General features: G+C 35.2%; 1 protein-coding gene across 38 annotated transcripts in view; it reads right to left on the bottom strand.

Annotated features, from left to right (window-relative positions):
- RIMS2 (regulating synaptic membrane exocytosis 2) overlaps nt 1-14263 on the bottom strand; it is a 491423-nt gene that overhangs the window by 419094 nt on the left and 58066 nt on the right. For 32 of the 38 annotated variants that reach the window (XM_069779840.1, XM_069779846.1, XM_069779845.1 and 29 more), the window contains exons 2-3: nt 7165-7197; nt 6682-6768 (exon numbers count right to left, since the gene is read on the bottom strand). The exons of the other annotated variants lie outside the window; for them this stretch is intronic. In XM_069779840.1, the coding sequence (XP_069635941.1) occupies nt 6682-6768; nt 7165-7197 (120 nt within the window). The remainder of the gene's footprint in view (nt 1-6681; nt 6769-7164; nt 7198-14263) is intronic. 38 annotated transcript variants of the gene reach the window in all.

Genomic DNA, 14263 nt, shown 5'->3' with positions numbered 1-14263 from the left:
GCACCAGAGATGGGATAGGAACTATACTGAATAGCCACACACATGTTGCTACACATGTAAGTGATCATTTTCAGTCTAAAATGATCGTGAACATTAGGGAAAGCAAGGTTCCAATTTTATTTGGCAAGTCAAAAACATCTTGTGCCATTTTTTGGAAAAATTACTGATAAAAATAGGGAACTAGCAATATTGCAAGGAAAATAAGGTTCACATCGCTTTTAGCACAAAATACAGTTTGCCCCGTCATTTTAAGGAGAAAGACTTTAAATTATTAAGAATAATGCACAGCCAATAGTGCAGCAGCTGTGATACAAGCCTCTTGAGAAGTTTTGACCTTCCTAAGACAAGATTTGATAAACATCATACAAATTGAACTTGCTGTATTATCTTTATCATCAGTTCTTCACAGAATGAAATGCACAATTCTTCCTTGGAAAAAAAAAAAAATTAAAATATCCATTATGGTTATGGTCAATGCCAAAATGAGTGGATAGCCTCTTATGTTCTGCAAGAACCCCTTTTGCCACTGTCATGAAGGTAGTTCCATTGGAGACTGAGGGCAGTGATTCAGCTGCATGCTTAACATGCTTCCCACTTATTATAGTAACAGTATCACTTCTGTCTTGTTTAAATTAAGCTTAACCCAGCATTTTCTAAATCTATTTGCTTATCTCATTCAGACAACCTGTCATCCCTCTAGGGGTACTGTCCATTTCTTTTGGAAAGCAGTTCAAAGCAGGATGTTCTCAGCATATTAGCAGCACCACAGCCTGTGACATCCACAGACTCTGAAAATTTTCAAAAATTATAACACAGAGAAAATACTCTCAAAGCTTTTAGGAGCTGCTTTAACTACATTACAGCATATTGCAGTCTGTATTGTCTAGATAGCAACTGGTTTATTTATGCCTTTATGTATATACATATGGAAACATTCTGTTCTTCAGTCATACCCTTTTTTTTTTTTACTTCTTATTATGTTGCATAACACAAAATAGCTAGAGATTTTAGTATACAAAATAGTTCAAATATCGCTCCATTTCAGCCATTCCATATAAATAAGTGAAATTATTTTCCTTTATTACTACTTTATCCAATTTCTTATTTGAGTAAAGTATATATGCTTGGATTATCTCAGTTTGGGGGGCTTTTTTCACCTTTCCTTTGCCCATAATGCTAACTGCTGGCCAGCTAAGTATTTTTGCTTGTGTTCTTCTCTTTCTACTTGCAAGTCTGATTTTTAACCCCAGATCCTCAAGAAATTCCTCATTATACAATATTACCTGATTTTTGTTTAAAGATTACTTTTTTCTTTCACAAACATTTTCTTAAACAATAGGTTCCTCACATTGTCCCTGAATATTTTTTAATTCCTTATTAATAAGATTTCTTAATGTATCAAAAATGTGAAATCTATTCTCTTCAAACTAACATTCTGTAGGTTCGTCTGCAGAATCAGAAATCTGTGTGTATTTTAGGATTAAAATAGATCAGTTGGATTCCAAGTTAAATATAGAAATATATTTCTTATGATCACTATATTTACCTGTCCCCAACATATTTATCTTTGCCTTCTGATAAAACTGAGTTCTACCATATTCATGACTACTATCCTGGCCTCACTAACATTGTGAACAATCCAAACAAAATAAGTCTTTCATGTATTAAATATTACGATGAAAAAATCTGAAAAAAAGTCCAGGGCATCTTTACAAGGCAAGCAACCATAATCTTATGCTGCAAATGGTAAATTTAATAGTCTTATAACAGTAAGAGTCAGGATCAGTCATCAGAATCACACAACAGAAGTTGTTTAGGTACCTCATATTTATTAAGGAGACAAAACCAGTTTTATAGTTAAGAAGGTATTTCGCGGATTTATATTTTACTTCGAAATAGCTACAATCTCCCTGTTTCTTTTTTTATACTGCAAATTATAATTTTATTTTTAGCTCATTTACTGTCTTTCCATCTTACTGCCTAAGAAAATAAACACAGTAGAGTGCTAGACTTCTCATGACTCCAATTTCACAACTGTATTGGTTGTAGAGACATTTTTCTCTTTCAGAAAAATATTCTTTCAAGTGGAGTGTGTTGATTTCAACATGTTCTGTTAAACACCATACTGAACAGGAACTACACAGACTGCAAATAAACCCGCTGACTATACATAATGTAAATTTCATTAAATAATTGTTTATGTGAGCTTGCTATCACACTTGGGGTAGATAATCTGAGGAAATTCAAAGCTACCTAATCATTGGTGGACATATTGTTTACACAGTACATTTAGAATACAAAAATAATGATCCATTGATTTATGTTAAATATTTCATAAATGCCAATCTATTTTAACTAGAATTCATTAGAGATTCTAATAAATGGAGCAATCTGTTTCAAAGATTGCTTTAATTTAGAGACTAAAATATCCAGTAATATTTCCTTACTGGACATTTCTAATTTTATGAATAAAATAACTTATCTAACCTAAGAAAGTCTACTTGTCAAATGCTGAGTTTGGGGACTAGTAAGACTGCATTTGCATCATAAACCAAAAAAATGTAGTATGTATTGCATCTTACAATTTATTCTGCTCTTTTGCACAACTTTATGCAACAGTGCCTTAAAGGAGATGTGGAATAATGACACTGTCTTCTCTATAAATACAGTACCTGTTCTTTACAGTATACATATTCATATACTGAAAACTTTTCCATTACGACTAGAGTGATTTTATACCAACAGGACAGGGCACGTTAACAAAACTATGTGTGTGATCACAGAGAATGACTACATATTGTGAAAATTCAGTATTACTTGACATTTCAAATAGCAAAGGAATTAAAATGTAAAAATCAAGCATTCTTCATGGTTAATTTCTTTCATTTACAGTTGTTTATAGAACTCAATTTAAAAAAAAATCTATCTCTTCAAGACTACAGGAAAAGGCACTTCACTGAAAATTTTACTGGTTTGCTGGAATGCTCTACCAACAGAAAAATTAATTTAGTTTACAGAAAAATATGCAGAAAAAGGTTTTACTAAGTATCATTTTACAGCAATTTTCAATCTTCATTTCCCATAATGTCAACATAACTTCCAGAAAAACATGTAAATATCTATTTATTAAAAAGCCATTTTTAGCAGAAAAATTCCCCCATGTTATGCTAAGCAATGTACATTTTTTAATCTCTCCTACAATTAGTCCAGTGAATGTACAAAAAGGCAATTAGATATTTTAATATATTTATTTTGAAATTTTTTAGGTACAAAAGGCGTTATGCTTAATGGCTTTTGATGCTGACTGTATTTTGTCTAATGTTTATTAATAATGTCCTCATAATTATCAAAGCAAGAAGAAAGGTTCGGTTCCTGCAGCCAAAGTCAATGATAGTCCTCTTACAGTTTGTAGCAAGCCACCAAACCAACAGAGACTCACTTCCAGCCTGAAAATAAACAAAATTGTTCATGGGGAAAAAAACATCATCTTTTCAATATTTGGATATCTTTAAGCAGCAAATATTAGAAACTTTCTTTCCTAAGCCACTGTATAAAATCATGGAGTCCCGTGAGTGACGCCGGTCAACCTTAACTCAAAAAGATCTAATAGAATTTTTAAAAGAAGACAGGGCAACAGGGATGATCAAAAGCACAGAGTGCCTTTCATAGAATGAGAAACTGACTCTTCAGCTTAAAAGGATGACTGTATGAAATATAATAGACTGCATGGAATATAATAAATGTGTAAAGGTTATGCATAGTATAGACAAAGTATATAATGGATTACATAACACAGGACTAGGACTCCCCAGTGAAATTAATAGGCAGCAGGTTTAAAGCAAACAAAGGCTAACAACTCTTCTATAGAGCAGATAATTAAATTGTAAAATTCATTTTCCCCAAGTTCTGAATCTGAATATATAAATAGGTTTAAAATGGGACTGAAAATACTTACGGCAGAAAAGATTCCTAATGGCCATGAAATAAATATAGCAATATGCATGCAGCCTTTTCCTCAGGAAGCCACTAAAATACCTGAAGTCAAGTGGCTGTATCAGAATTAGTCTATGCATGCCCTCCTCCTTATGTACATTCTTAAATATCCATTGCTGGGCATTGCCAATACACAATATTAGACTAGATGAATCTTTGGTGCCTCCTAGCATGGGAATTCCTGATTGGAGCTTCATACCATTACATAATGTTCCAAGATTCATACAAAAAAACAAAAATATAAACTCCAAGTCAAATCCTTAGGTACAAAGATCACCACCAAATCCTAATGAGGAACAATCGGAATATACCTTTTACAAAATAAATGCCATATGAATCTGAAGAAATAAAAATTGACAGGCTAATCGCTGAGCATCAAAAGCAGTTTCTTCAGAGGGCAGCTAAGGATTTCTATTCTGTAAAGATGACAATATGGAAATATCTTGAACACTGCAGATAAAACTCATGATGAAGTACACAGGAGCTGGAGATAAAAGTAACTCTCAATAATCTTTCACTGATCATAGCGATTGGGAGAGATGCCTGATGACTGGAGGAAAGCAAAAGTCACTCCCACCTTGAAGAAGGGCAAGAAGGAGGACCTAGGGAACCGCAGGCTGGTCAGACTCACCTCGATCCCTGGGAAGGTGTTGGTACAACTAATCCTGGGAACCATTTCCAGGCACATGGAGGACAAAAAGGTGATCAGGAGTTGTCAGCATGCATTCACCAAGGGGAAGTCATGCTTGACAAACCTGATGATCTTCTACAATGAAACGACTGGATGAGGGGAGAGCAGTGAGTATTGTCTACCTTGTCTCCAGTAAGGCTTTCCACAGTGTCTCCCATAAGATCCTCACAAAGAAGCTGATGAAGTACAGGCTGGACGAGCAGATAATGTCTACACATTCCAGTATGATATTTATCTCTTTCACAATACCGGCTCTTGCTCAACTTACATACGATTATGGGCCTCTGATTGTCTGACAAAGAACTTCTACCTACACCATTTTTCTCTATCCTATGTCAACCACATAAACTATCCCTACATACATAACTACACCACCTTGCATTGATCCTTTTGAATGGCACCATAACCATAGCTTGGATTTTTCAGGATAATTTTGGAATATAATCCTGCTATTAGATGTTACACTTCTCCCAGCCTTGTGCAACCTGTAAATTCAGTGAGTATACAACTCAATTCATTTCTTAATTATTTAATAAAAACACTGAACAAAGCCAGTTCCCAAAGAGATCACTGTTCAAAAAAATCCCTCCATAATAAGAGTTACCATTTATAAATAGTTTTTGGCAACTATAACTCAACTGTTTACACTGCATAAATAGTATATCGTTTCTTCAAAGCCATATGCTTCATATGTACAAAACTGGTAAGCAGAACAAACTTTGCCGCATTAAGGAAACTGGGAATACAAAGGAGGTACTGATGTGCTGTGAATAAAATTTATAATTGCCAGTATCTAACAATAACCAATAAAGAAAAACTTCCCTATTAATATTATATGCAATATTATAAGAACTTAAGTGAGGATGTCAGAAACAGAGCTCAGAATAATACATTGCTTTACAGAATATCAATGTTATGGCCTATTTCTCCATTTAATTTTGTGAAAATTTCTCACTGTGTATTCTCAAAAAATAATTCACAGCTTTCATGGCCTGCAAGTATGAAAATCCACTTAAATATACACATTTAAAAATAAACTAAAACTGATTCTACATGGAAAATAATTAAAAATAAGTTATATGCATGTTTTAAACCAGTTATGCATGGGTTCAAAAGCAAACATTTCTTTTATCGTGTGAACTTACAAGGCATTCCCCTTTAGAAGAAAGAAAAGAAAGCAACTTACTGTTTAAAGCTTAAATAATATCAAAAGTCAATTTTAAGTATTTCAAAATTTGAAATAATAAATATTTTTTAGTTTCTCTCTATGAAAAGAAAATTTTCAGCTCCATGCTTTAAGTTCTACTCTAAGACTGAATGTCCTAGCTTTGCCAGTTTCTGTTAAATCTTAAAATTTTCAGATAGCAAGAAAAGTAAATTTTTTCATATGGCTCTTATACTGGCTTAGCACTGTAAAAGGTCCATGGATGAAATACTGGCCCCATCAAAGTCAAAATTCCCTCAGCTTTGACAGACCCAAGATTTCACCTTATATCTGCTAAAGTTTTGAAACTTCACAGATATTTTAGAAGCATGAAAGAAAGGAAATGACATTTTCCTGGTCCTTAAAAAGCTCTTCATACATATTATGTAGATTTGTATAGCATTCTATGCATGACCAATATCACAAATACCATGCATGTGCATAGACATGCTATATATAATACTACATGTCTTATCATTCCAGCTCCTCATGCACAGAAAACACACCACTTCACTGGGAGTTTCATGTATGGAACATTTGCAGAAAAAGGCAAATGGAGCAGTAGTAACTCCTTAGATTGTATTCTAATGTAATCACTTAAGTTACTGATAAGCAGAGTACAACCTGATTTTCAGTTTTCCCTTTGCAAATGAGGGGTCAGAAAGCAAACCGTGTCAGCCTGTGAAATACCCTCAGCAGGATGTTCTAAATGGACAATTATTTTAAACATACTCTCCAGTATGTTTTAATGCTGTACAGACATTACTTAGTCTAGAGAGAGCAGCTTACTTACGTCTGGGGCTCCTTTTCATTTTGCTGTTTTTGCTGTGGTTGAAGAACGTTATTTACCAGCTCAGTGATCCCACTAAAGGGAAACCACCTGTTTAAATAAGCAAATAATGTGACTGAATAACCAATAAAACCACACTAGTTTAAATGTTTCTTATCCAATGTTAATAGAAATATACAGGCGGAAAAGCTAGAGCCAATGGGAATGTTAGCTGCAATACTAAGTCAGCCACTAAGGATGTAAGGGAAATAAAGTTTTACAGTTCACCAGTTCACAAGCAGGCAGCAAGAACCTACATCCAGCTAACATGTGGATGAAGTAAGAAGCTGCAGGCAGCTCTCTTACAAGCCAGTCAGGAAGCAGATGACAAACTAACTGCAGCCTATCAGGTATTAGTGAAAGCTAATACCATCAACGGTGCAGAAAGCAGAACATGGCAAAGGTAGAAAAGTCAAGCCTATTGCATTTTTAAGATATTTTACTTACTGTGTCAGCTGTGGTTTTTGCTCTTCTTTGACCCTAAAAAGATAAGTTTGCACAACTGAGTGCAACATGTTGCAAAACAACTACCCTGAAGTTCTATAATCTGTTATCAAATGGGCAGGAGAAAGTTCTTACTTTGAGTTAAAAGGTTTTCCTTTAATATTTATTGTATATTTATATTAAGTTGTATTCTGTGCATACTTCCACTTAGGATTAAAAATGGGGAATGCCAAGTATCTAAAACTTTGAGTTACAAAATGAAATCAGTAATGTTCTATAACTGGCTTCCAATTCTTTGGACAGAATATCATGTTAGAACATTTCCAGCAATACATTCAGCTATAAATTCAAAGGAAGGTGCTTTGATTATGTTAACTATAATCTATTTTTTTAAATTTTTATTTACAACCAAACTGACTATCATAATTCAAGGTGAATTTATAACATGTAATATGCCATTTAAAATGCAATGCCCTAAACTAATAGATTAAAGGAATATCTGCACTATATTTATTAAACTACAATGATGTCAGGACCTGCAGATAATGTAACTCTAAAAAATAAGGAAGGAAAGCTAAGGAATTTTACTCTTGAGTAAAATTTACTAGAACTTGCTAAAAGAAATAACTAGATAGTACATACAGTAGGTCTGTATAGTACTGATTAATATTTGTCCATTGTCTTTAGGAAAATATTCTATCATCTGAAATATATGCTTTAACTTGAGTAAGAAAGCCAACGTTCTATGCAACTCGTCTCCACCAAACCCAAGAATGGAGACATTGACTCACAGGAATATTTACATCCTCTAATTGCAGATATTGGTCTTAAGTTAGGATCTAGCTTCCCTATATGTTCAAATAAACAAAAAAGGTTCCTGAACAGATATTCTGAATGTCTCCATGGAGAATCCTCTCTTACCTAACTACACAGGGAGTGTAGGCTCCCAATTTAAGTGGATGCTTAATGTGGGACAGAAAATTAAGGCCACCAAAACAGCTCCACAGCTCTGCCACCGTATGATAGATATCACGGTGAATACCTCTATAAACAGGGTTCAGTGACCACAAGAACCTAAATACATGGACATTAAGACACACTAAAAACTTTCCAAAACTGACTACAGAAAGAGAAAACTGAACATGCAGCACACAATAGAAAGTCTTCTAGCATGGTTTTGCCTCTTCAGCACTTTAGAAATTTATATACAAAGAAATGTTCCAGTAAAAAAAAAAAACCAAAACAACCAAACAAAAAAAAAACCACCAAAAAAATCCCCAAGCAGATATACTCCAAAGGTAAGAAATATGAAAATAAAAATTTCTCATGCAGTCGCAATTCCACTCTACCATGCATCTTAATCATAATATTATCTTTAACCAAGAGATTCCATACTAGTTTTTTGACACAGGAAATTCAAAGGGGGAGAAGGGGGAAGGGCAGGGAATCAAAGCATTTCCATACATTTTTTCACTAGGCAGCTTAGGACATTTAAATTCAGATCCCCCGACACTAAGAGCCTAAAAGCTCTATATGGTCAACTGTGAGAAGGAAACACTCTCAGACAATCATTCAAAGCTCCTAAGTCACATGCCTAGAGCTAGACAAGTGTAAATATCACCTCCCTGGCAACTGAAAACTGAATATGCAGCTAATCCTTATATTCCTCTCCGTACATGACTTCCAAACATATTTACTGGACACTTTTAAGTTATTACTTCATTGTGAATTTTTCTGTTGAACTAAACAAAGGAAATCTGAGTGCTTCACATAATCTGATTACAATCAACATCATTCCTTTGGATAGTGACGATGGTCAATTTTTTTCACATGTGGAACTGAGATCAAAATAGAGTAAGATTAAAATTGCAATACTGCACATTAATTCTGAGTGTGCCATTTGAAATCTTTGGTATCTTTTTTTCAAGAGGATCTAGCATCTTTACCTAATAGTATATGTGTGGCGACTTCAATTGCAGCTGCAAAACCTTGGTATTTTTTAAAATCTTACAATCAGATTTTTAGTTTAGCACCATTAAATAAAAAACATTGCCCATTAGCAGACACTTTGAAAACCTGCATTCAAAATTACTTTCTCAGCTTTTTATAGGAATACTGTGTTCTAAGTCAGGATATAACTTGACCCTACAATCCAAAATATATCTCCTATGAAATAATCTTTTCTCCTCCTATAATTCTGTGTCTCATCCACTATACACTTTCCAACACTGCAGTTATGTGAGGACAACAGCTTCCATTATTATATAACTGTGACGCATTCCTTGAGCACTCTCCATATATCTTTCAGTCCCTGGTTAGCAACAATCTTCCTTGACTTTATAACAACCATGCTACAATTTGAAAAGAAATTATGAAAAAATCTATTGACAGATGTTTTTAACACAGCTGTGGTTTAAATAGCCTTTTCTAGACAGAAAAGGTCTGAAGAGACTCCAGATTCTTAAACCGTGTCTACATACAAACATACACTTGTATTTGCTTTGGTTACAAGAACTGCTTTGCGTTTTACTGGATTGTGTACTCCCATATATATGCATTGCTTTCTCCCCTCCTTTCAAAAATCAGTAACCAGTAATTGCTTAAAAGAAGTGGACTGACAGGTCAAAAAAACCCAAAACCTCCATTTACTCAACAGACCAACTGAAAAATCCCAAGCAGTATGACTGCCTGTCTTCAATTTACCTTCCCACATGTTTTCAACCTTATGCTCTCAAAACTGTCAAGGACAATGCCACTTCTAGTTATTCACTAGAAAAAATTTCCGATCAATACCTATTTAGTAAAAACACCAACAGGCTGCAGATAATGTGTCTGATCAACAGTGACTGGGACAATGTATTCTAACAATGCAGAATATTAAATACTTTACCACATGTTTTCAATTTCGATTATTTCTGTCATTATAGGAATTTACTCAACACTTTGCACAAGCACCAAATAATTCTAAAATATTAGAAGAGTCTGAAGCTTTTATCAGAATTTTTGCACAGATCGTAACTCCATGTACTGCTGCACTTGAAAACAAGCCAGGATTTTTCTGCTTGTCAACTGTGCTGGTTTTGGCTGGGATAGAGTTAATTTTCTTCATAGTAGCTAGTATGGGGGGCTGTGTTTTGGATTTGTGCTGAAAACAGTGTTGATAACACAGGGATGTTTTGGTTACTGCTGAACAGTGCTTGCACAGAGCCAAGGCCTTTTCTGCTCCTCACCCCACCCCACCAGCGAGGAGGCTGGGGGGCACAAGGAGTTGGGAGGGGACACAGCTGGGACAGCTGACCCCAACTGACCAAAGGGATATTTCAGACCATAGGACGTCATGCTCAGCATATAAAGCTGGGGGAAGAAGAAGGAAGGGGGGGATGTTCAGAGTGATGGCTTCCCAAGTAACTGTTACGCATGATGGAGCCCTGCTTTCCTGGAGATGGCTGAACACCTGCCTGCCCATGGGAAGTGGTGAATTAATTCCTTGTTTTGCTTTGCTTGTGTGCGTGGCTTTTGCTTTACCTGTTAAACTGTCTTTATCTCAGCCCACGAGTACTCTTCTGATTCTCTCCTCCATCCCACCAGGGGGAGTGAGCAAGTGGCTATGTGGTGCTTGGCTGCCAGCTGGGGTTAAACCACAACATCAACAATAAAGAATTTTTGCAGCTTGCACTTTGTCATCAGGAACCTCTGCCCTTTGAAACATTCATAGCATCATTCCTCTTGTGTTCCTCTGCAAGCCTACACAGTGCAAGTGCAAGACCCCTTTGATCTCTTCCAAGAGCTAGCATCATTAGTTTAGATCTCAATTCTCAGTGAACACTTTTTGATGTTAGATCCTCTCCATGTACTAAAAATTTGCTCAAAGATTATGGCTAGTCCCACTGGCACAGAGAATGAATAGGAGAACGGAACAGAAAGAAGAGGGAAAAGAACAAGAAAAACGGAAGCAGGAGAAAAGGGAGTGAAAACATTAACACAAAAAATATTCCTAGCCTTTTAAACTCCTAATTTTTTTCTATTCTTCAATCTACTGCCATCAGTAAAAGCTCCTCTCTAAAATCTACTATGTCAAAACCATAAGGCATTCTTTCCAAAAGGTGCATTGGTCATAGGTAAACCAACAAGCACTCCATTATCAGACCTCTTCTTTACTTTTACATACTTGGATGCATGCCACAAAAACATGTGGGCAGAATTCAGGGGCCTAAATCTATGAAAATGATCCTTAAAACACACTCTACACCTCCTAGATATCTGAAATGAAACAGGGATCTAGTTCTTCTTCAGCGAAGTTTAAGGAAATCCAGATTTCAGAATCAGCCATCCTTGGCAGGGATAAACATTTTAGTATCTATCTCAAACTCAGCAGTGCTCTCAAGATTCACAACCTTGCCATCCATGGACCTACAAGCACAAGAAGATCCAATCTGCAGTAATAGTCTGGGTGTACCTAATGTCTCCTGGAAACACTGAGTTGAGCATAAAGCACATAACACTCTATGTCACTTTCATTCAAAAATGTTACAGGCCAGTAGTTACAGTCCTTTGCTCAGTAGCTTTCTACACTCTTCTTAACTCCTAACCACCTCAGTGAGGTGATTAGGAGAGGATAGACCAGGATAGAAGTTTTTTCTAGCCCTTTTGTTGAAGCTGAGAGAATTGGAAATACAAATCAATCTTTTGTTTGAGATGCTGATTTCCCTCATCCACAAACAAAAAGATCTAAATATTTATCTGTTATTACAATTAGTGTTGTAATTGATGTTGCTGGTATCAATTTAATGAAGTTGTTGATTCTTCTACAGCAGCTATTTTTATTAACTATATCACCTATGAAGTCCAGAGAGTGGGACACTTGTATGAAATTTTAAGTTTAGAGAACATAAAGCCTAATGGCCCAAAACCCAAAGCCGAACATTATGTACAGTAGTCTCAATGAGCAATGCATGTTACGCTAAACTTGATTAAGATGAGATTAAATACTCATGTGAAGAACTATCTGGTCTTCCTAAAGCAAATCATACAGGAACAATGAGGGATAGTCTCAGATCTATAAAAAGAATCTTCACATTTTGCTTTTTCTACAGATACTGACATTGACCTCCAGCTGTGTTCACAGTAAAGTAGAAAATAGTTGAAAGAAGATTGCAGCAATTAATTTTGTCTCAAATACAGATTTCTAGTTACATACATTAAAAAAAAATCTATAGAGCTGGTATCTTTCAAATAAAAACAACAGCATGAATGCTAACTACTTGACACCCACATATATTATAAAGTGAATTAATCTGGCAAATCAGGATTTGCCTTTGTTATTCTTTGCACTCCAGACCCCACTAGCCTAGATGAAAGTACAGAGCCAGCAGCTCTCTCAAGAGTCAAGATGCCAACACACAATCTTTAAAGGAAGTGTTCTCTCTCTCTCTCTTCAATAACTGTCTCCAATTATTAGCAGATTTGAACTATACCAAAATCATTTGATAATAAACAGATGTCTTCTTAATGCAAACCTAGTGAAAAGCAAAGAGTGAAGACAAAACTATAAATTCAGTTTATAGATTTTAAGTTAGATAGATACTGCTATTTCTTGCACAGAAGTCTAAAAATGGAGATACTACTAATTCACAGGACTACTGTGACTACATCACACTGTAGAGTATTCTGAAAAGTAAAAAGGATTATGCAGAAGCCATGTCCTGTAAGTAGTAAAAAGACGGTATCTCTGTGTTTGTGGTGCTTGTGACAGTTGCTATAGAAGTGAAAAATCTTATGAAAAGTCTATTACTAACAAATGCCTATCAAGGAGATATTTTTAAAGCCACCCTTTACAAGCTGATGCTTCTGTCACCTGATCAAAGAAGTTCTAACCCATCTGAAAGGCAGAGACACCTATATCCTTAAGGGCACACCATTCAAAATGAAAGACATTTCATCAAAAATTCATAAGCAGATCAAAAAAATCCCAACTTAAATCACCTTAGTACACTAAATTGTGTTGGTACCCAACATACACTAGATGAACAAATTTGTTCAGACTATCATCTGCTCACACATCTGAAGTCAAGATATATGACACATACACGATATATAACTTTGCCTGCACCCACTCTTGACAACACAGTGGAGGTAACACAGTCACACAAAGCAGTGGAGGTAACACAGTCACACAGTCAAATATGTGTAATATTAGCTATTTCCTTGAAAGAGGGTACCTCTACAGATTAAGTTAAACTATGTAAGTATATTTAACTCCAAGAAAAGCGAGTGAAAGAGGTTAAATATAAACATCATGTCAATTGGATAACTGTAAAATACTTACACATTAACTGAATTGATTCTCTGCATTGATTATCCTATTGATGCTATAAGAACATTCACCTTAGAAGATTCAGCCTTATTATTTTTGATCAAAATTAAAGTCTTTATTTTACATGGCTGCTCCAAGTTTTTTATTAATTTAGAGAGTATAGGTAGTTGAATTAAGAAGGATCATATTTTGGACAATAAAGGAATGTCTTTTAAAAGGAAGATTTTCCTGAAGAAGTGTGTGGGTGATTTTCCTGACTAGTTTTGACCTGTTTGTAACAAAAGTATCAGCAGTTTCCACAAAAACACCTCCAAGACCAGTAGCTGAGAGGTAATTGAATATTTGATATTAGTGAACAAGCAGGTGGAGAAGTCAGGTAGTTGGGCTAGAAACAGTAACACATAACAAATTTAAAACCTGCCTAAATCCAAGCTGAAGAGGTTAAACATCCCTGAAGTCCAAACTGCAGTGATGTTAAAGATACAAGAGAAACAAGAAAGCACTACACACATTTTATGGATAAGCACAGACCTATACATGCTCCTGTATAATTATAGTCTAGGCTGAATGAACTCCCTGCATGAAACTCAGATGAACATCACCCATAAACACAATAAATTCTGTAAGCTTAAAAATAATTATTGTCTAAATGTCAGAGTAGAAATGGGATAGTTTTATCAAAGGTTCCAGACAAACAAGTCTCAAAGTGAAATTTTGATAATAATATTTTTAGAAAATACATACTAAAATGTGGTTCACTGCAACTGAAAACATAGCACTCAACAACCC

The sequence above is a fragment of the Haliaeetus albicilla genome, chromosome 3 (assembly GCF_947461875.1).
Source record: "Haliaeetus albicilla chromosome 3, bHalAlb1.1, whole genome shotgun sequence".
NCBI lineage: Eukaryota > Metazoa > Chordata > Aves > Accipitriformes > Accipitridae > Haliaeetus > Haliaeetus albicilla.
The sequence above is the reverse complement of the archived record's forward strand: the minus strand, read 5'-3'. Positions and strand labels throughout refer to the sequence as shown.